At 42.1% G+C, this 23,452-nt stretch overlaps 1 protein-coding gene across 1 annotated transcript in view; it reads left to right on the top strand.

Annotated features, from left to right (window-relative positions):
• Positions 1 to 23,452, top strand: part of St8sia6 (ST8 alpha-N-acetyl-neuraminide alpha-2,8-sialyltransferase 6) — a 149,284-nt gene that overhangs the window by 49,323 nt on the left and 76,509 nt on the right. Inside the window, exon 3 of the mRNA XM_008833896.1 lies at positions 18,276 to 18,371. Within this exon, the coding sequence (XP_008832118.1) occupies positions 18,276 to 18,371 (96 nt within the window). The remainder of the gene's footprint in view (positions 1 to 18,275; positions 18,372 to 23,452) is intronic.

Raw genomic sequence — 23,452 nt, 5'->3', positions numbered from 1 at the left:
AATTCTACGTGTTTTAGGTATAGGACGCTGTTGGCCACCTACATTGCTTTATGTCAGAGGACTACACATGGAGACGTTTCAGAGTGAGACCATATAAGAAGTGTCCGATGGCTTTCAGGTGTCAACAGTGATTAGATGGAAGACCCAGCAAAGAACCATCATTTCAATTTCAGGAACTGGAAGAAAAGAATTACAAGAACTCAGAAGAAATATATAGATAGTCTGTACTTTGTACATCCAGTGTTGCTCAGGCAGAGGAGAATGTGATGAGGCTGGTAAATCCTAAATTACCTTCAATTGTATCTAGTAAAGAGATGGAGAAGTTGAGCAAATATATATTATTACTGGTGGAGAAACAGAGTCAAGAAAAAAAGATAATAAGTAGTTGAACTGTATGGAAGCACTCAGTGCCAGAGGAAAAAACCAAGCTATAATAAAAATAATCATTCCGAGTCATCTTCTGTTCCTTGAATTAAAACATTTCATTTTGGTTTTGATAGAGCTGGGAAGAAAGAAGGTATTTCAGATGAAACACTTGTCAACATTTATCTCAAATTCTCCTTGGTTCTCTTATATGAATACACATTTACTTTGCTAGTCCATTTGTGTACCCTTCTTTAAGAGGCACATACATCAGGAAAACGCATATGGGTTTGGTTCAAATTAAGACCCCATGATGCAGTTGTTTTGATGTGGCAGCAACAGGTTCCCTTGGCTAAGAAAAGCATTTATCTTCAGAAGCTGGCAGCAAATTGGTCCTGGCTCAAGCCAGTCCCAGGGAATGGCCCCACTATACTCTACCACCTCCTTCCTCTGTCCGTGGCCGGACACTTCATGTAGAAATGGTGTGGCTTGGGGAGCTGCTCTCTGCCCCAAATTGAGGACCCGTTTCCCAATCAGAACTAACATGTTAGGGCCCTGATTGGATTAATAATTTATTTGAGCTGGCTTGGACAGCTGGTCAGTAGATGGACTGGGATGAGGCACTGGGAAGCTGTGTTTAGGGTGGGAGACCGAGGAGCAAGTGCTTTCCAGAGCTACAGGATCCAAAATGTCGATGGTGTGCAGGTGATCCCAACAAGGATTTAAACTCCCCAAGAGACATCTTCATCTGGGCCTGGTAGTGTACACCTGCCATCTGGGCACTTAGGAAGTAGGTGCAGAAGAATTATGCATTCTAGCCTAGGCTAGGCTAGGCTACATCAAGAAACTCTGTCTGGGGACTGGAGAGATGGCTCAGCAGTTAAGAGCACTGGCTGCTCTTACAGAGGACCTTGATTCCCAGCACCCACGTGTTGGCTAACAACCATTCCTAGGGATCTGACATCCTCTTCTGACCTCCGCGGGTATTTCACATGAGTGCACATACATACATGCAGGCAATACACTCAGACACATAAAATTTTAAAAATAATAAGTAAAGTATTTTTAAAAAAATAAACTGTCTCTAAAATTCAAAACAAATCTTCATTGGTGAAAGCTGAGAAAGGCAGATTTCCTTGGCTTCCAGCTGAGGATCCGGAAGTGGAGACAGGTAGGCTGGAGGAGGGGCCTGCCTGGCCCCAGCAAATAGAGACTCAAAAGATGACTGTAAATGGATCAGGGCTCTTTTGGGTTCTGCTTAAAGACAGCAGGCTTGGAAGTAGGGGCAGAAGGAAACATTCCTTAAAAGCATTTTTGAAATGCAAATATGCTCATCTTGAGGTGTGAGACATTAAAGCTCATTAGAACTCATTACGGTGCATGATCCTCCTCACAGTGACTACTCTTTCTGATGAATAAGAAGTAGGGGTAGGAAGCAGAAAAAGAACAAGAATAGAGACTGGCCAGGTAGGAGGTGCTTGAGAGGTCTGCCTGAAAGTCTTAGAAAGAGGGCTTGCTAGCCAATAGAGATTGCTTCTGGGCTCTGCCAATTTAGCAGAGCTGAAAGAGAAAACTCAACCCACAGATGCCTATAACAGGACAAAGTGGCCCCAGCTTAACTCGATTCAGATTACCCCACATTGTCAGCAAAATAACAGGGGGACATTTTATCAGCTGGGAAATTGCAAATAAACACATAGGAAATTAATACACCTTCATGTAATCAAGAGTTCAGATTGTGGAGTAGATTCCCTGCTCCTGACTCACCTGAAATGACACTTCTTTGACCACATTTCTCAGAACCCCACACCGCATTGGAGTAATGTTATTCCCACTTTTCAAAGATGATGTCTTTGTGCTGTTTCCTGGTTGGATTCCGTCTGTAGTTACAGAACTTCACTGCGATTGATAGATCTCTTGGGATGCTCTCTTAACCTTTTAAAATTACAGTTTACCTAAGCACAGTAAATTCAGTTAGGTAATTCTCTTAGTCTTTCATTAAATATTAATGAGGACACTGAAATAGCATCATTTTAAATACAGTAAAATCTCAATTAAATAGAATGAGCAGAGATTCGGTCCCTTGACTTACCTAGGTCTTGCAATTAGCTAGAGGTTCATCAGAAGATTCTTTTGCTTCTGGTTCTTCCTATTGTTTTTCTCTAGAATGTTCTATTTTTAAAAGTATTTACTTATTTATTTTTAGTTTATGTCTATGAGTATTTTGCCTGCATGTAACTGTGACATATGTGTACGGTGCCCACAGAGACCAGAAGAGGGTATCAGATCCCCTGGAGCTTGAGTTACACGTGGTTGTAAGCTGCGAGAGCAGCAAGTAGTCTTAACTGCTGAACCATCTCTCCAGCCCCAAATGTTCTATTTGTTCATTGTGACTGGCTCCAAAATTTACTTTTTCTTGCACAAGTTCCAGTCTTGCGGACTTCATTTCATTTATTGGTCATTTATTCACTCACTCATTTGTTCAACTTTATTAGAGTGCTGCCAGAGGTGACCAAACAATCAAGCCAGAGGCAGGCATGGGACAGCACAATAGTGAACCTTGGATGAATGCTGAAGACACATTGCTGCGCCCAGTCTTAGCCAAAAGGTCAAGAATTGGTGAAAATTGCTTTAAAAAAAATTCTAGGGGCAGAAGAAATGGCTCCACAGTTAAGAGCTCTGGCTGATCTTGCAGAGGACCTGGATTTGGTTCCCAGCACCCACTGGTAGCCAACAACCATCCATAATTCCAGTTCTAGGGGATCCGATGCCCTCTTCTGACCATGGGTATTGCACGACATGGGTGCACTTACACACATGCAGGCCATACACTCATAAACATAAAATAAAAATAATAAAATATTTTTTAAAATTTCTAGTTTATAGCTTTTCTATCATGTTCTTCTAAAACACAGATCAGAAGGGGAAAAATGGAAATCTTGGTGGTATAGACCTGTAGTCTTGGCTACATAGGAGGCTTATGCAGGAGGATCCAAAGTTCAAGGCCCCATCTGCCACATAGGAAAAACAAGTCATTTTGCTTGAAATGATTCTGGTATGGTTCCTATAAATGGAGTGAACTAGTTTTCCTCTTCACATTTCTAAGCTTTAGAAATCAACATTATTCTTTGGACCTTTTGCCTCATTTCAAATTTCTGGAATCACAGAAAGATACTTGCTATTTTTATTTTTTGTGACATATACTTCTTACCATTTTATTTGGAACTGAAGGTATCCACAAACATTTGGACATTATTTCTGAAAAGTTTTTCCAATCTTTTTTTCTGAACTCCATGAATAGACAGAAACAGCCTTGAGATTTTTCAAACGCCTGCCAGTTTTGAGTGGTAAGCCAGCAGAAGGTTTTGTCCCTAGCTCAACTGAGTTCAGCAGCAAGTTCTTGTAGTGTTGGGGTTTCTGTGACATGTGACTTCCCCGGAGCTGTCATTAGGCAGCCTCATCAGATGGGCACTGGGCCTCCCACCTGCTTGCATGGGTTTCATCTTTCTTTACAATGGCTTAAGAATAAAGCAAACCACTCCATTAAACTTTGTTTTGTTTTTAAAAACTGCTCCTTTAAAACTCTTTACAGAAGGATCTTTGTTTTTGAACATAATGCTTTCTGGAAGATCAATGAAGTATGAACGCATAAAGCTGAGACTTACATGTAAAAGGAGACTTTGTCTCTCAGATGACTAAACTTCTTTCAAAACTACACTTATGATTTGAATAACTAAGTTTATAAATTCTTGAGTGTTATAATGACCAGATAGGTGATTTTATCAGTAGTAACAGTGAGTCAATATCATGGGAACACATATCTGTAATCCCAGCACTCAGTAGGTTGAGACAAGAGGATCCAACTCTGAGGCTAGCCTGGGCTGCATAGTAAGTTTGAGACCAGGATGGGCAACAACAACAGCAACAATAACAAAAGACCCCAAACAAAAAAGTATTTTTGCATTAATGTTCTTGTCTCAAAGTTTGATTTTTCCAGATTTAGTTAGCTCAGCAATGCCCTCCTTTGTTTGATAGTTGTTGATTGTGATTAAACAGGATGGGCACTAGATGTGGATATAACTTTAAAGCCATTTCCAGAATTTGCATCCCTTGCCGTCTTCCCAGCAGCGACCAGCATCCATCAGTTGCCATCAAGGTTTTGCATAATGGCTATTGAAAGGCTGTATTTGTGGGGCCAGATTCAGTGCAAGGTAGCCTGGGGTTTTGCTTGATGCAGGTTACCCTATGTTCTATGCCGCCTGGAGACTGAGCTATGCAGCCAAACCAGAAAAGCAATTATGTTAAGTGTTCTCAGCACGTAAGACTCTTCTTACATTATTTCCTTTGTTGTATTTTTTATCTGGAAAAGAAATCCAAGCTTAGTGACCTGTGATTTAGCTCATTTTATTCTTGTGATTTTCCAAATAGCTCATTGCCTTTTCCACTAACACTTCCTTTCAGCTTTAAGAATATCTCACATTACTGATCTGTGAAGTCTCTCTACTCTCTATAGTCTACTTACTCATTACCTTTCTAGTTGCTCCAACAAAAGCAAGTTGAAGAAGGACGAGTTTATTTTGGGTCACACTTAGAGGGTTCAGTCCCTTGTAGCAGGGTCCTGGCAGCAGGACTTGAAGTGGCTGGTCATTTGCATCTGCAGTTAGGAAGCAGAGAGTTATGAACACTTGTGTACCTCACTTTCTCCTTTTTAATTCAGCCCAGGGCCTCAGCCCATGGAATGATACCACCCACATTTATGCTAGGTCTTCCTACATCAATTAACGTAATCTAGATAAGCCTTTATAGACAGAGTTTTCCTGTGGTGTTTATAAATCCCATCTCTTGGGCTATTAAGAAAAAGGAACTCAAGGCAGAAAAACTTGACAATGGAACTTTTAAGACCTTGTTACTCAAACTGCTACCATCAGATCAGCATCACCTGAGAGCCTATTCGAAATGGAGCACATTAGGTCACACTACCATCTACTAAACCAAGATACAAGATATGCATTTTAATAAAATGTCCAGGAGATCTGGGGCGGGGGTGTCGCAGTTGGAGATGCACCACTTTGAGAGGCTGATGCAATAATAACCAACGCTGTATATATTGCTGTGTCTGAAAGCTGCTTATGATGTGGACAATCCATTCCAATCACTGTGCTGAGCTTCTCCATACAGTATCTCCTACAGATTTTGCATCACATCCATCCAAGAAATAATATTATCCTGACAGAGAAAGGCTAAATAACTTTTCTAAGGTTAATGGTGAATGTGTAATAGAGCCTGGAGTTAGTGTCTTTCCACCACCAATATTTATCTTCTTGATGAGTGTACTCTGTTCATTCAATTCAGAAATATTTCAGCATGCTTCTGCAGGGCATTAGAAGTATTTTTGTATAAGAAAGTAAAAAGCACATCTCATATAGATATGAAAATGAACACTTTTTAAAGATTCTGTGTAACTCATCAGTGAGGAAACTGGTGAGATGTTATAACCAGTTCAAAGGAGACTTTATACAGCAAGACACATTTGTAAATCAGGAACAGTGAGGAGAATGTGCAAACAGAGGCAAAGCGAGTTTTTCTTCTGTGTGTACATGTGGCGGGAGTTGAGTTGTCTCTCCACTAATAATAAACAAGAACTCTTTTGTGTTGTATTGTTATCTACAATGTACAGAAGTGAAAAATGGCTCTAAGGAGCAAAATCAGTCATAACACTTGTTAAAATGGTAAAGCAAACTTTATTTAGAAAGCTATTGCGCTGGATAGCCTCAGTTGCCTACTTGATACACCTAGGAAGAGGGAACCTCAGTTGGGGAATTTCCTCTATTTGATTGGCCTATGGCCATGTCTATGAGGCATATTCTTGATTGCTGAGTGATGTGGAGGACTCAGCCCACTGTGGGTGGTGCCACCCCCGGGCAGGCAGTCCTGGGTTGTATAAGAAAGCAGGCTGAGCACAGGCTAGGGGAGAGAGTGAATAAGTAACATTCCTTTGTGGTCTGTGCCTCAGCTCCTGCCTCCAGGTTCCTGCCATGACCTCCCTCAGTGATAGAGTGTCACTTGGAAGAGTAAGAAGCAATAAACCATTTTCTATCCAAAGTAGCTTTGATCAGAGTGTTGTATCATAGCAATGGAAACCTAACCAGAACACCCATCATGGTAGGTTTTATTACCCTGGGATTTTGCAGTAGAGAAACATGGATTGAACTCCAGTATAAGTACAAGTGGAAATTTATAGCTCATGAGCAGGGTGTGTTTGTGTGTGTGTGTGTGTGTGTGTGTGTGTGCCAATGTATGGAAAATTACTAGGAAAGATTTAGGGAAAGGAGAGCTCAACCATGGGATTTTGCTGAAGGCGGGCCTGAGTGATCAGATATCATACAGGGACAGTGTATGTTCTACTGTTCCTTGTGTTGTGACAAAACACTCTGATCAAAAGCAGCTTAGGGGAGGAAAGGATTTCTTTGTTTATACTTCCAGGTTACAGTCCATCACTCAGGGAAGTCAGGGCAGGACCTCAAGGCAGAAGCCTGAGCAGAAACCACAGAGGAACACTACTTGCTGGCTCACTCCCATGCTCATGCTTAGCTCACTTTCTTATACAGCCCAGGACCACCTGCCTAGGGATGGTGCCACCCATGATGGGCAGAGCCCTCCTATAGGAATTAACAGTCAAGAATATCCCCCACAGATAGATGCCCATAGGCCAACCTAATTTTAGGCATCCTTCAACAGAGACCCTGTTCTCCGGTGATTCTAGGCTGTGTCAAGTTGACAGTTAAAGCCAACTAGAACTGTGGGCAAAGGGGAATTTTATCAGATACTGAGGCTACTCAGGAAGGGTAAAGGGTTCAAGCTAACTGACTTGGCAAGGCTATTGCTAGAACTGGGCTACTGAGGGCAAAGTTTGGAGCTAGGTGGAAAGGGCTTAGAGAACACTTGATAGAGTTTGGCCAAGGAGACAGTCATTGTCACCTGCTGTAGATTCAGATCAGATAACCAGAAAGAGTTTGCAGACAATAAAATAGTTCTCCATTAAAAGAGAGGTGGAGTAGTTAACAACACAGAATCAGAATTGTAGTATATGGATTGAAAGAATCCACCTTTACCTACCAGAGTGACTTTGGAGGCAACTTATTTCCCTTATTTCCCAAAAATAGACCTAGCACCTAACATATGTTTCTTGTGAGGAGTAAATGAGTAAGCACAGAGAAGGTGTTTGGAACACCAATACCTAAACCACCTCATACATGTTTTTTTTTAATGTCCTTCATTCGAAATAAGGCTGGCATATATGAATGTTTGCATCAAAGACTGCTGCTGCAGAGCTGGGGAGAAGCGCTTGTATTGCAAGCATGAGGTACTACTATGATCTCCAGAACTCAGCCAGGTGTGGCGGTGTGCACTTGTAATCCCAGTGCTGGGGAGGTGGGGACAGATGGATCCTTGGGTACACTGCCCAGTAAACCTACCCTACATGCCAAGATCTAGGTCAGTGAGAGACCCTGTCTCAAAAAAATGAGGTGGGAAGCTCCTGAGGAATGACACCTAAGGTTTTCCTCTGGCCTCCATGTGCACACAAGTACGTACATACACACACACACACACACATACATACACACACACACCTGAATACACATATTTACACAAAGAGTATAGATATTAATATTAAAATATGCTCAGTATATCAAAAATTTCCAAATCCAGTACATCTTAAAGAAAGGTCAAAGATCTTGGCTGTAGAGTAAGAAAATATTGTTGGAATAGGTCATTAAAAAGACTCTTTTAGCTCTAGAATTACTCTGAAATCTGGAGGAAAAGAGACTTCGACCCATCATACTATGGGCAGACCCATCCCTGACTCAACATGTTCAAGCTTTCTTCAAGCACCTAAGGATCTTACACTTCTTGATCAGTGAAGTGTGGACCGAGACCCACATGCCCCAAGGCTTGCCACTTGTTCCCAACCTGCTCCAATTTTTATTTTCTCTCTATCTTGCTAAATATGTCATTTCCAATTTAAGACCATTCTTTTCTCCAGTGGATTTAAAGTTTCATAAAGTCCATTAGGTAACCCTTCCTTCAGCCTACTGCACCAGAGAACTTGCCACACTCAAGCTATTCCTCTTTCAGGCAAGCTCTAGAATAAGGATGGACTAAAATTCAGAAGATGCAAGTCTATTAGGTTTGGTACTATGAGTCCTTCCTTTGAATTTGTGTCATAGGTAACTGTTGTTAAAAATGTGGGAACTTTTTTATTCATTAAATTTGTTCTTTAAGAATTTCCCATGTGCATTCAGTGCATTCTGATTACTCACCCCCATTCTCTCACTTTTGTCACCCCCCTCCTCCCTGCAGGTCCCCCACATTCACGTTTTTGTTTTGTTTTATGATCCACTGAGTTTAACCAAGGTCACGTGGAACTCTCTGGTGGAGCTGGTAGACTCACCAGTGGATACACAGTTGAAGACAATAATGCCTCTTCCCCCAGAGACCATCAGTACTCAGCAGTTTATCAGGGAAGGGTAGGGCCCCCTCCATGACTGACTGTGGTGCAAGTTTAGTGCAAGAAATCACAGATGCTTTGAATTTGTGATTGCAGTGGTTGGGTCATGTCCAGAAGATTGCATTTTGTAGCCCTTCTCCTTATCTTCCAGCTCTTACATTCTTCCACGATGTTCCATGAGTCCTAGAAGGAATGATATAAATGTCTTGTTTTGAGCTGGGCACCCATCTGTCCCTCATTCTCAGCATCTTCAACAATCATGAGTCTCCACATTCACCACTAGTCACTGCAAAGAGAAACTTCTCTGTTTAAGGCTATGAGTAGAATTTTTCTATAGGTATAAACATACATGTTTAGAAAGCAGTTTAGTGCCATGTCAGTTTATTTAAACAATAATAGTAAATGCCCCCCCTACATCTCAGCACCTATGATATCCCCTGATGTAGGTTTTGACCAGTTTTATAGTACCAGGCATGACTTCCCACCCATGGAGCATGCCTCAAATGCAATCAGACATTGGTTGTTCCCATAACTGCAGTGCCGCTATTGCCAATGTGGGCACATCTTGCCTCGATGACTGGTATTGTAGCACATGGGTTCACAACTGGGTAAGACTGTTGATGCATCTCCCACCCCAATGGTTTGCATAGAACCTCTGGTACCATGAAAACTGGTCAGCAAGTTCATTAGTAAGTTCGCTTTGTTGAGATGCCACACTCTGAGTTATCTGATTCAGCTCCTGTGGGAGCTATTTAACAACTCTAAGCATCCACACAAACAAATGCTTATCTATAAATATGCAAATTATCTGGCTCTTTTCTAACCAGTTTTACCTCCACACATTCACCTCAATATTCTTGATTTATATGTGTTGGTATGGCAGATTCTTCCTTGAATTGGGTCCCTTATGAGTGAGGCAAAATCTTTAATGCATATCATTTTTTATCTGTGCAACAGTTGTGATTTTTACATTTTGAAAACCATCTTCCCACACTGAGATCGATCAAGAATGCATCTTGGTAATTGACTTAATAGTCAAGAGGTATCTAATTAATCTTCATCAAAGGTAAATGGAAACAGATAAGAGCTGAGACAGATACGTGGATATGATCTTCAGAATATGTTACAATTTAAGTTGCCAGCCATGTTCATTTTTAAATGACTAAGGCTCTGATGTCATCTTAAAAGCAGTTCCCATATTTTGAATTAAATGGCATCCATCAATGCACAGATTCATGTTTCTTAAAAGTGATTTGATTATGGAAAATAGGCGACTCTCATGCTGTGAAGTCAGATGGTGTGGGTGTGCTTACTTGTTTGTCCTTCCCAGCGGTCAGCTGGCTCGAAGGCAGCAAAGATGTGGCCCTGCTCCCTGTATTATGTCTATTACCTTTCTCTACATCCTTTCTCTCTGGTGCATGGTATGGGCTCCACAGATAATTAATGAATTACCAAACAGAGGAAGACTAGGATCTGTCCCTCATCCTTGTAGGCATCAAGAATCCATTTTATAGGTTCTTTTTAAAGAAATATTTTATTATTTTTATTTTTTATGCATATAGGTGTATTGCCTGTATTGCATGTAAGTGCACCCATGTCATGCAATACCCATGGAGGTCAGAAGAGGGTGTTGGATTCCCCTGGAACTGGAGCTATGGACAGTTGACAACCGCCATATGGGTGCTGAGAATTGAATCCAGGTCCAGACAGTGCTCTTAGCTGCTGCGCCATCTCTCCAGCCCCAATTTTATCAGTCCTTGAGAATGGTTATTTCAGAAGTCACTTTTCATTAACAAACTGCTAAGGGGATGTTTTGAAAACCAGAATACTACTGGGTTAGTGAAGGACAGTAGCCAAGCTATGAAGTAGGTTGTGATCCTTGCTGTATCAGTCAGGGTTCTCTAGAGGAACACAACTGATAGAACGAATAAATATTATAAAGGGACGTTTATTCGGTTGGCTTACACCATAGGGACTGAGTAGTCCAACCATGATTGTCTGCAAGCTGGAGAGGCTGAGAACCTGGTAGCTGTTCAGTCCACAAACCCGGCTGTCTTAGCAGTCCCCTCGGTACTGAAGGTCTCGAGGATTCCTAGAGAGTTGGTGGTCTTCTCTTCAGGCTGGAAGACCCAAAGTAGCTGGGTTTCAATGCTAGCATGGCAGTGGTGGGGTAGATGTTCTCACCAGCAAGAAGCAAAGGGAGGCTCACAGGCAGTGTGGCTTCTCCCTGCCCACCTCTTTACATCTGGGCCATGCTGAAAGGTGCTGCCCACTCTGGGGAAAAGTCTTCTCCCCTCGGCCTTTCCTGGGAACACCTACCCAGGCCTCCCAGACACTTGTCTCTTAGTTGATTCCGGGTCCCATCAAGTTGACAGTCAGGACTATCACACTTGCCTTTCTCCTTTCAGAACCTACATGAGGGGTAGGGGGCGTGCCATGAGATGTTTGCTTGAGGACCTTGTAGTCAGAACACAGGTGGTCAGCAAGGCCTGTGTCCCAGAGACAGGCCCGCCTGCTACCCCTCAGCATGGGTTTTTGTTGTTGTTGTTGTTGTTGTTTTGGTTTGGTTTGGTTTGGTTTTTTGCTGGTGGTTACTATGCTTTCCTGCCTCATCTCTCAAGAATATGAGGACTATTTAGAAAAAAAAATCTTATTCTTTGGACTTTCTGTTTTTAGAAAGCATTCTCTAACTATTAATGCATTGATTCCTCAGAGAGAGTAAACTTGATTAGTCTTTAAGCTTCATGGTATGGTTCCCATTATGTTACCATAAATAGGATTTAGATGTGCTTGACATTCCTGAGTGCCTTCCATGCAGATTTTTCCTTGCAATGTTTTACTTGGCCCAGGGATTGATTGCATGATTGCACGATTGCAGATCATACTCGGAAGGTGACACTAATTCTGTGCTTTAGAGGTCTTAGTGGAGGCTAAGTACTGATGGCACTATTTTGTAGGGGTTGAATAACTTGCTTTCTTTGAGAGATTTCTTTGCACTATCAGAATCTTAATGTTTATTACTGGAAGAGTCTGTGCTGTCTCCAAGCCTCTTGCTTCCCCTGAAATCTTGCCAGCTAGCCCTGTGAAGTGATCACTTTCAACTCAAGGGTAACTTATAAACACAGAATTTTCAAGAAAGCCCAGCATCCACACAGACTGCAATGTTAGCAGAAACACTTTTTCTGTGTATCTTTTCCTCCCAATCTTATTAAAGAGTTTTCCATTTGACAAATTGAAGTCATGAAAATGTGCCCAAAGGCTTGGTAGCTAGTACCAAACAAATAAATTCTATAATTAAATAATAAAAGCAGTCAGAACCCACAGTATAAGACTTGCAGTGAATGAAGAGAGAAATTTGTACTATTTAGTGGTTAGCAAACTGTCACTAAACTTAGAGTCAAAGACCAGATGATGGATGTCTTCAGATGTCCCACTGTAGGGATGTTTTGCATATCCTATCAGTTGTGATGTGGTCAAGGAAGGAAGGTTTTAGAGTAGGGAAATGACATGATCAAGTAGACACAAGAGACAGCCTACGTCAAGGCAATTGAATGGATGAAGGAAAAAGCAGGCAGCCTGCAAAGACACCCAAAGGGAATGACCAGGAAGATGGCATAAACGAAGCCCAGCCAGCTGTTTCACAGTCAGAGAAAGAAGAGCGTCAAGAAACGCCGAGACATATAGAAGAGCCCAGAAAAGAATCCAAGGAAGGACCATGAATGGCAGTCAGGAGCTGAAGAGCAAGGAGGGAGGACGGTGAATGGAACCAAGTGTGGACTGAGCTGTCAGCTGTGCCGATCCTGCTGTGGGGTGCTGTGGGGTGGTGCATTAAGGAAAGGTGCTAAGATCTCCTTCAATTTAGTGATGCTGTCTGAGAATGGACCCGTGAATTTGTAAGGAAAACGGATAGCTGTAGGTTACCTTTGGAATAGGCAATGGAGAGAGAATGTCAGAGTGGGTTATGTTGCTTTTGAGTTTGGTGCAGCAGTGAATTGATTGTGGCAATGGTAAGGAGAGAGTAAAGACACTGTCAGAGAAAATGGAAGGGAGGGACCTGATCTCAGAGGAGACTCAGGGAGGTGAAGCAGCAGATGCATTATCCTTATGTGAGAGAAGAGGCCTTCCTTCAGATAGACATTCAGGACTGACAACTGTGGATTAAGCACATTCCATATCATGTTCTCTGAAACAGCATGATTAAATGAGATGCTAACAGGGCAGAGAGCAGCCAGAGTAGAACTGAATGTGTGGCATGGCCATTGAAAGAACTGTGAATTGAAATAAAATTGTTAAGGCATACAAAGGGCCTAGTAAATTGGACACCATGGATTTACCAAGGCACCAGCCCTTATAAGAGCCAGGTAGAGCAGGAGCTATATTTTTTCACAGTTGCATATTTGCAAGGTGGATGTGAGGGGATGGCAATGGAGAAAGGAGGTTAGAGTGCTGGCAAGATGTGATCAGTGCTACAGATGGGCAGGCTGGCAGAGGGGCCAGTGAGCAGAGATGGTGATGTTGCAGAAGAGCAGTCATCACAGCGCACACTTAGTCTGTAGCTTGTAGCCCATCTCCACGGGGAGGCTCACTGTCTCACCCATGACCTATCTCTTTGGTGGGAGGTGGTGCTCAATGTAGACTTTGGCCATGAATATATAAACTGATCATTTTGTCTGAGTTAATTAGTAAGAAGTTTTTAAGAAAATGTCTTCACCAAAATTTGCAATTAACTGGATATAAAAAATAAAAATAATAAAGACTTGGAGGGGATGGAAGCACAAATCTTACTTTGAGCTTGCAGGATCTTCTGTAGGGTTTGGGGTCATTTAAAGTGCCTGGAAGTACCCCCCAAGTCCTGTTCTGCTTTCTATCCCTTCGTCAACTGCTAAGCCCATAGTTAGGTGGATTTCTCCTCATTCGTATCTTGGACTTCTCTTTGAAAATGAGCCCCAGTAGCAGGCTGAGATGCCCTTTGCTTCTGTGCTTACAGACCACTTGCACCTTGACCACTGCATCTTCTCTCTGACGCCCAGTCCTTGGGATGGACCATTCTGACCAGATCCCTGGGAAGACTTACAAATCAGTCTGTGTTTGTTTTGTGACAATCTCTTGTTCTATCAGGTTCTGATGCCAAGTCTTTGGAGTTCCTACTTTTGTCTTGATCAAGATCTCTGCATCCTTTCAACTTATCAGACACCTGTACCCCAATCAGATGTTAAAGAGGGCTCACCCTAACACTCACTTCCTTTGGGCTGTGGGCAAGCCTCTCAAATAGGATCTGTCTATAGGTCCAGACTTCTCTTACTTCAGAATTGAGAAGGTTTCTTGTTTCCTGTTTCCAGAACAACTTTGAAAGACTGTAGGTGAAAATGAAGGAAACTCAAGATTTTGAAAGAAAAAGGAAAAGAGAAAGGTACAGGAACTAGAAGGACCTCCCCATCTGGTCCTTGTGCTACCCAGTGACTCCTATAGATGTGAGGAGTTTCCAGCCCCAGTGGTGGGAACAGTGACTGCCCTGAGGAAGGAGTACATTAATGAGTTTAGGAGAATAGAAGCACAGCAGTGGCTGATTGACTGCAATGTGTCAGATGTTTTTGTACATGCTATTTAATCCCCTTAACTACATTATTGGAAAGAATTAAGAAAGAGAAACCCTTAGAATGGAGGCTAAGGCCAGAATGAAGCCCAGATGCAGGCTTAGCCCCACTAACTCCAGACTCACACTTCATTCTGTCATCTCCACTTTGCCCCAGATACTCTCATTTCATTTCCATATATCCTATCTGATTTTTAGTTGGACAAAGCTATTTTGTGTTTTTATTAAGAAAGATACTCTCCAATTTAAGGAAAGGTATATGAGACAATTCTATTGGTGCCTGAATGTCACTGTTGCACAATTGAATGTTCCAAAGCTATCATAATTCAAAGCACTGCTAGCTTGGTAATTCACTTCATTAACGGTGCTGTCTGAATAAAACACACAGCAAATTAGAAATAAACAAATGCTTGGAAAGTATGATGATACATTCAGATGGAACAGGAAAGGCTGCCAGAGACAAAACAAGGGGGAGGGAGAAAGGGAGAGGTGAGGAGGAAAGACGCATCAGGACTCACAGGGAGTTTGTTAAAAACCCTTTAAGTAATTATTATTATTATTATTATTATTATTATTATTATTATTATTTATGTGTGTCTCTGTGTGTGAGTGTACATATGTGTGTGAGTGCACATGCCACAGTGCGTGTGTTGAGGTCAGAGGACAACTTGCAAGAGTCAGTTCTCTCCTTCCACCATGTACATTCCAGGGAATGAGCTCAGGTCGTCAGGTTCGGTGGCAAGCACCAGCTCCCACTGAGCCATCTTGCTCAGTGATTAATTTTATGAGCCCATAGGTACTCTGCACCCAGTATTTCTAGAGCACGCCTCTGGAAAATAGAACAAAGTTAATCATGAATCTGTCTTGGTTGTGTCTTTGCCTTTATGCCTCCTTCTCCCATGCCCCTCATATCCAGTGTATTATGAAGTCCTGTCTGTCTTGACTCCAGAGAAAATCTCAGGTCTGTCTGCTTGGCTCCTTACTGGTGGGCACAGGTGTGGTATGGTCTCCATTGCATGCTGTGTCCAAGTTTCCCCTAGGAACACAGGAAGGTCACTCGATTTTGCCCAGAGCTATGACATGGACCTATTTGTAGCCAATGACACATCTCACTTCTGGGATAACACATTAAGATACAGGGTCAGTTAGACCTCTGGTACTCTGTCTTTTCATAGCAATTATGGAAGCCAGTTGTCAAAAGGAAGACAGGACCATGATGAAGCAACTGGGTGACTGTTGTACTTAGGGTTCTCCAGAGAATTGGAACCAACGAGACATAGATGGATATATGGAAATATTTATGAGGAAGATTGGCTCATGTGATTATGAGGTGAGAGAAATCCCATCATCTGATAGACTGGAGTGCTGGGAGAGCAGGCAAGGTAGTCCAGCTCAAGTCCAAAGGCTTGACAACTGGGGACCATTGGTAGAAATCCTAGTCAGACTTCACAGGCCAAGAATCAGACAGGGTATGTCCTAGTCTGAGTCTGAAGGCCTAAGAACTAGGAATGCTGATTTCCAAAGGCAATGAATGGATGACAGGTTTGGAGAACAGAGCCACCCTTCCCTCGCTCTTCTGTTTTCTTGTGGGCCCTGCATGGACTGACAATACTCACCTGAGCCTTCCTTACTTAGTCCACCAGTTTCAATGCTAATTTGTTCCAGAAGCTCCTCAGAGACACGATTGGAAATAAGGCTTCATCGGCTATCCTGGCACCCCTTAGCCCAGTCAACATAACACATAAAATCCACCATCACAGACTCTAAGGGAGAACAGCCCTAGGAGGCCACTGTGTTAGTCACTTTCCTTTTGCTGTGATAGAAACAGTGACCAAAGCAACTTATAGAAAGAAGAGTTTATTTAGCTTATGGTTCCAAAGGGGCAGAAGCCCATTATGGAGGGGAGGCATGGTGGCAGAGGTGGATGGAGGTGGAGCGGAAACTACGCTCCACATCTTCCATCAGGTACAGGATGCAAGAGAGCGACTGGAGATCCAGCAAGGCTTAAGAACTCTCTAAGCCCACTCCCAGTGACGAGCTTCCTCCAGGATAGCCACACCTTCTAAGACCTCCAAAACGGCGCCACCAACTGGGACAAAAATGTCCAAATACTTGGAGGCTATGGGGGACATTCTCATTCAAACCATCACAGTGGACATTTTATGAAAAGGGATGAACAACACACAAAACCAAAACCTTTGCTTCATCAAGCAATTAAGAGTTTGGGATTGTTTGTTATCACAAATTAGAAGATTGCCATTACATTCTCAATAGAAAAGCAAGTGGCTGTCATCTTCCTTCTATAATCCAGCGTAAACTTCTGAACTTTCCTACTTCCATTCTAGCTGTTTTTCCTCATCTTTCTGCAAAGTAGTCGTAGGGAAACTTTGAAGATGTGTCTTAGGTCACATCACTCTCTAGTCAGAAGCCTTCTGCTGATCCCTCTTGCTCTGAGGACCAATTATTAACTCTTTAGCTTGGTTGTCCAGGCCTGTGTGATGACATATGCTTGCTCTTCCAAACACTGTAGTCTCAAACATTCCAGGAGCCTCCCGTTCTAGAATCTTTGCACATGTAGGGTGTTCCCTACCATGGCCACTGACCTCCCAGCTTACTAGGTCCATCCTCAGGATTTTCACTTAGATAATCCCTTGGAGATGTCCTCTGACCCTCAGTGTGACATCTTCTTGTTCCTGTCCTACATGTCGCCTGACCACAGTTTACATTCCTGTATTTATCTTGTTAGTTATCGGTTTAATACATGTCTTTCTCCCTATCCAGACTTCAGGCTCCCCTAGGGAGAGAGACTGTGTTTCTCTGTCCAGACCCCAGTTGATAATAGATGCCAATAAATTCCTAATGGGTGCATTAACAGTAAATCAGAGTTGTATGTATTTTTTATGGATAGCACTAAGGAAAGTGTTGGCTAAAATTTAAAGCCCTTCACACCCTTCTGAGAGCCTGTTGTTTGCACCCTTATCCTAGGAAAATGCTCACTTGCACAAAATTTTGCTTACAATTTCAAGTAAATGATGTACCAGTAGCCCTACCTGTGGTTCTCCCTCCCTGATTTTCTGTTGGCTGGGTTTTTTTTTTTGTTTTTTTTTTGGCACTTATCGTGTCTTAGGCATGGTGCCAGAAGTTTTACAATGATTTCTCTAGCATGTATGTCTAACACACTCATTATGAGAAGGCAATTGCCTTGGTCTTAGAGATATGCATGAATATGCCCAGAGCACTTAAATATCACATCATGTCCATGAGGCTCATCTGTCCAGGAGTCCATATCCATGTTCTGATCCTGTCTTCAGATTTGCTTCTGTTTAGCCTCCAATTTTTCAAGTTCATAAACCAAGAGCATGAGGTTCATACAACACTATTGTGATAATCAAAGGCCAGCTGCAAGTGTGTTCTTTCCGGAGAAAACTTTCATTTCCTGTGTCTCTATGCTTTCTACCAGAGACAACATCTCATAAGAAATAAAGGCTACTTATATAACCATTGTTTATAACCAGTCAGTAGCCTATTCATTATAACTAGTAGCCTGAAAGTACAAAAACATATGAAAAAAATAATGTGTTCAACATGGATTTCTTTTCAGTTTGACTTTATAGAGTCAACTTTAAAAAGAAATTTAGACCTGTCAGGGGTAAAAATATCAATTTCCTTTTCCACAGAGAAACTCAATAATAGACTAAAAATCAGGTTTCATTTGGACACACCTTATCAATTAAATCTGATTTTGATTAGCAATATCTCATACGCTTTCATTTTAAGTCAATCTTTTTTTCCAATCTCTTTCATAAACAGCACATATCTGAAGGAGAAGGAGAAGTCTCTACAGCTGACAGAGAAATGCAGAAACCTGCAATATGGCATTAAGTCTTTATCTAACAAAACGAAACGGTAAGTGCTATTCTTTGAATTTACTTTTAAATAAGTACTTGGTATTCAGAGTGCTCTAAAGCATCTTTGAAATCATTTGGAAAATAAGGCTGTGCTCACTGAGAAGGTCCTGTTGGTCAGGAGGATGGGGCAGGACAACAGTGCAGAGCAGGCTCGTACCCTGGCTATGGGACTCAACGTATCTATCCCTAGATCCACATTTATTAAAGACACTGTGCAGTTTTACTGGCTAAAATTTAAAGCCCCTCACACCCTTCTGAGAGTCTGTTTTGTTTGCACCCTTATCCTAGGAAAATGCTCACTTGCACAAAATTTTGCTTATAATTTCAAGTAAATGATGTACCACTGGCCTTACCTGTAGTTCTCCCTCCCTGATTTCTGCTTACAATTTTGTATTTTCAACAGTCCACTACACTACATCCTCTTCCTCAAACTGGGGAGAAGGCAATCCAAATGCTCCATTCTTTACACAAAGGCATTGGTGGCCTGAGATTCTGATGTGAGGAGCACTTGAGTCATAGTTGGAAGTAGAACCTAGTGGTATTGGACCCCAGGAGGTACATGTTGGGCAGGGAGTTGGTGTATGCTGGCAATCTCCCTGAAAGGGGCTGGGACTGCAGCACGAACAGTAGAGTGCTTGGTTAGCATACACAAAACTTTAGGTTCAATTTGGTACTACCAATAAAAAAAAAGAGAGAGAGAAAATCTTCCTGATAGGAAGTGATCTCGGTTTCATTTTACTGTGTGCTTGCCTGACAAAGGTGAAACGAGTGGAGGTGAGACACTCCACTCCTCACAGCAGCCTGTTCCCAGGGGTCCCGCCCCTGAGGATGTGAGAGGTTGACCTTCTGAGAAAAGAAACGAAGGTAAGTGGCCTGGTCTAGCCTGCTTCCCAATGGCACCAGGGGTAAGCCAGCTCATGACTTCTGCTTCACTAAGCTCCCCAGAAGGCTGTTCCCTGACTAAGGGGGACCAAGGATCCAAGAGGCAGGTCTCCTTGGAGAATGCAGGCTGTGTACCTACTTGGGTAGAAAAGGGAAATGTCTCATAATGTTCCCTGCTGTGTATCACAAAGATACTCAACCTACTGTTCTGTTTTATCTTTGCCCCTGACTACTCAAATTCTTAAAATTACTAGAAAGCATAATCGTGACTGTGAGTTCTGATGTCAGTTGATCTGGTTTGACAGCCCAGTCCTGTGTGTTACTCCATTCACAGGGATGTAACCTCTAAGGATGGCCCTAAAGGGTTTGTCTTCTTTATCTTCAGTTCCAGCTGAGGAGCACTAAACTTGCTGGAGAAATCCTCTGTGCCGTGTGGCTTCAGCTGCCACATGCAGTTGCTCTGTGCACCCTCCCAGCCATCCATAGCTCTTTGGATTTTGGCTGTTTTTGTGCAGAAAGGTTGACCTTACATGATCTTCATTGGAGGACATCAGGCTCTTTTGCTATGTTTATTTGTTGGATTTGAGCACATGGGAGCATGAGGAAGAGGTCAGGAAGAGAGAGGAAGGCAAAGGAGTGTTCCCCATTCAGTGCTGTTCCAGGTCAGCCACATCCTTGACAAAAGGAGACACTAGGAGAATATCTCTCTCTCTCTCTCTCTCTCTCTCTCTCTCCTTTCCTCAAGCATCGTCTCTCTCTCTCTCTCTCTCTCTCTCTCTCTCTCTCTCTCTCCTTTCCTCAAGCATACATTGTTAATATATTAATAGTCCCTATAATCTGGCTGCACCCCTCCCACACAAAGCCTTTTTAAGTGACACTGTTGAGCCCTCTGTTGTTTCTGCAGGGGCCCGGAGTTACTCTAGATGGACGGGAACATTTGTGCAAATGCGTCTTCACTTGTGCTCACTGGACTTAAAAGAGCACTTCATGTGTATTTTGACCCTTTTGGACTGGTAGTTTTATTTGTTGATTGTATGGGTGTTACATGGCTTTGTGCTAACTTTTCTAGAGACTCTTCATTCTAAACCTCTTGTAATACCCTTCACATATCAAACACCAGGCACTGCACCAAGACACAGGGAAACTAGAGCTGGGAGAAATTGTTCCTTGCTTCAATATGCCCTACAGAAATCTGGTTACCCCTTCCCCCAAACACATGCAAACATAGGGTACTTGCCTCAGACTGACTTTTCCACTGAGGTTAATGATTTTTGTTCCCTGTAGTGATAATAGTCATATGGGCTGGGGGGTGATCAGTATTTGCACATCCTGGAAAAACACCAAGTCGGCGTAAGGAAAGTTCTCTAATCGTGATCTGTCCTGAAGACGAGAATCTGACAATTCTGTGTGCATCAACAGAGTGGTTAGCTGCTGTATGCTAATGAGAATGCCCTGACACATGCCCTTGTGCTCATTCTCTCCGTCTTTCCCTGTTGTTTGGGATTTGATGGCGAGACCTTTCCTCAGCTGTTCTTCGGGGGCTGCCTTTCCATCACACACACAATTTTCGGCCAGCTCGTATAATTAGCCTGCGCTAGTATTCTGTGCAGCAAAGGTCTAGAGAGAGCAGGCACGAACGGCCCACTGTTAGGAAAGTGTTATTTCTGCACACAGGAGACTAATGGTTTTGGATGCATTGTCTATTGTCCGGAATTGTGCGTTCTGAAACTAGTGTCATTACAGACTTACAGGCGACAATTGGGAAAGCCATTCAGTGTGCGGTGATAAAATATAAAATAAAATAAAATAAAAAGTAATTTCATTTTCTTAGAAATCATTATTTAGTCATGGTCAGTTAAAGACGTAGAATTTTCTCTTTCGTCAAGCAATTTGTCCCTTTCAGGTTGCTAAAATGGAGTTTAGGAAGACAGTTACAACGGGAAGGAGGTAGCAGTCTTTTTTCTCTGGTCGTATTGACGACAGTTTTTAATGAAAGAAAAATTAAGCAGTATATTTAGGACAACCAGCTCAATAGGGTTTAATGCATCACAAGTCAGTGTGTGGTATATGGACTTGTTAAAGTGCACAGATAGGTGCATACAAGTGCCTGCGTTCATGTGAGTACACATATATGGAGGCCAGAGGTCGATGTAGGATTTCTTTATCACGCTCCGTCTTTAGTTTTTGGGTCAGGTTCTTGCACTGACCCTGAAGGTCATCGGTTTTGCAGGCCAGTCTGCTTCAGGCATCTGTCTACCTCTGCCCTCCTCCCCACAGCTGGGGTTGAGGTTTGTACCTCCTCTCCTGGCTTTTAGATGGGTTCTGGGGATTGAAACTCTGGTCCTTATGCTTATACAGCAAGCACTTTACCTATAGCGCCATCTCCTCAGCCCTAATTCTTTATTCTCTGTTGAAGACCAGGAGCTGCAAGAAGGCAACAGTGCTGAGTTCTCAGCTCTGTCCCGAGGCCCTGTACATGAACTAGTAGCCTTTGAACCAACTTACTAGACTTATATTACAGTAACTCTACTAGATCTACTAAATCTAGTAAATTGCATTTTACTAGAATTAGAAAACATTTGTTGAGTGAATGCATGAACAAATTTGTTTCCTAAATCTTCAAAATGCTTTTTATGTTATGTCTAATTTCTACATTTAAAAAAATTGCCTATCAATTCATAAATGTCAACTCTTGATGTCAATTTCATCTTCTGTGACCCTTCCTGTTACTTTGGAGTTATATTTTTCTTTTCTTTTCTTTTTTAAACATTCAAAAAATTTTATTATTTTTATTTTATATGTATGAGTGTATTACCTGCATGTATGTAATTGCACCCATGTTATCCAATGCTCATGGAGGTCTGAAGTAGGCATCAAATTCCCCTGGAACTGAAGCTATGGACGGTTGTTAGCTGCCATGTGGATGCTAGGAATCAAACCTTTCTACTCTCTGCAAGAGCAGCCAGTCCTCTTAAGTGCTGAGCCATCTCTCTAGCTCCCAAAATAAAATATAGTTTTGTTTTTCATTGTAGTTAAAGACAAACAGTAATACAGATCATTACAATCCAATAGGATAAGCACTAAGTATAGACCAGAGATCAAATGCCTGAGGTTTGGGGGAAACAATATCTTTTTTTTAAATAAATAATTTATTGAGAATTTCATACATGCATATAAGGTGTTTTGATCAAATCCATGCCCACTCCCTCCCCTCCAACTCCTCCCATATCTCCCCATCACTTTTTTTCTGATAACTTCATGTACTTTTTCTTCTTCTTTGATTTATTTATTTTTTATGGGGCTTTTGGCTACTCTAACATTCCCCCTTCTGAAGAGGTAACCCTAAAATCTTTTAAGGATTAGATAAAAGCTCCTAAATATTTTCAACATTTTTGGCCCAAGGACACTGTGACTTTTAGCCAAGAAACTGGCTACTTTTCTTTGGGGTCTTTCTACCCTAACCCTAGTCAATTCCTACCTCCTATTCTTATCATGCCATCCTCTGAAGGGGTTATCCAAATTGCCAATAGGGAATCGGGACACAGACCACTGTTTTCCTCTGTGATGAACGGGGACACAGGGTGAGTCAATTGGGGTACCCCTTCAGTGGGTCTACCTAAAAGACTCCCAAATTGCATAACTCTTGTCTCTAGGGGGAGAAGAAAGTCATTGAATCGTGAATAGGAGATGTGAAGGAGATGTAAAGGCAAGAGTAATTAGCATTACAAGTTCTAGACAGGGAACTAGAAAAAAAGTCACATTTTTCTTTTGTCTTCCAAGGCTGGACTCTAGAGTGATGGATTCAGGATTTGCTTTCAGGTATTTTGATAGCTGTTGGAGTGGTTAGAATCAGTGTCAGTTCCCTCTCAAAGACTTCTAGCTAGGGGGAGAAAACAAATTTATTCATCATTTTAGAACAATAGCTGGTTGTCTCCCTTAGCTACACTGGGCACTACAGTGTTGCAGACCAAGATTTGAAGTCTTACATCTGAGCAGCACTTTCCGGTTAGGAACAAAATCATCAACGAGAAATAATTGTCTAAATAACTTTTTATATAGATTTAAGCCTAATGTCTGGCAAGTGTAATCCCTTGAACTCTTTTTATTTTTTTATTTTTTATTTTTGGTCTTTTTGAGATAGGGTCTCCCTGCAGCCCCAGCTGTCCTGGAACTCACTATGTAGACCAGACTGGCCTT

The sequence above is a fragment of the Nannospalax galili genome, unplaced genomic scaffold (genome assembly GCF_000622305.1).
Source record: "Nannospalax galili isolate Female #2095 unplaced genomic scaffold, S.galili_v1.0 scaffold976, whole genome shotgun sequence".
NCBI lineage: Eukaryota > Metazoa > Chordata > Mammalia > Rodentia > Spalacidae > Nannospalax > Nannospalax galili.
The sequence above is the reverse complement of the archived record's forward strand: the minus strand, read 5'-3'. Positions and strand labels throughout refer to the sequence as shown.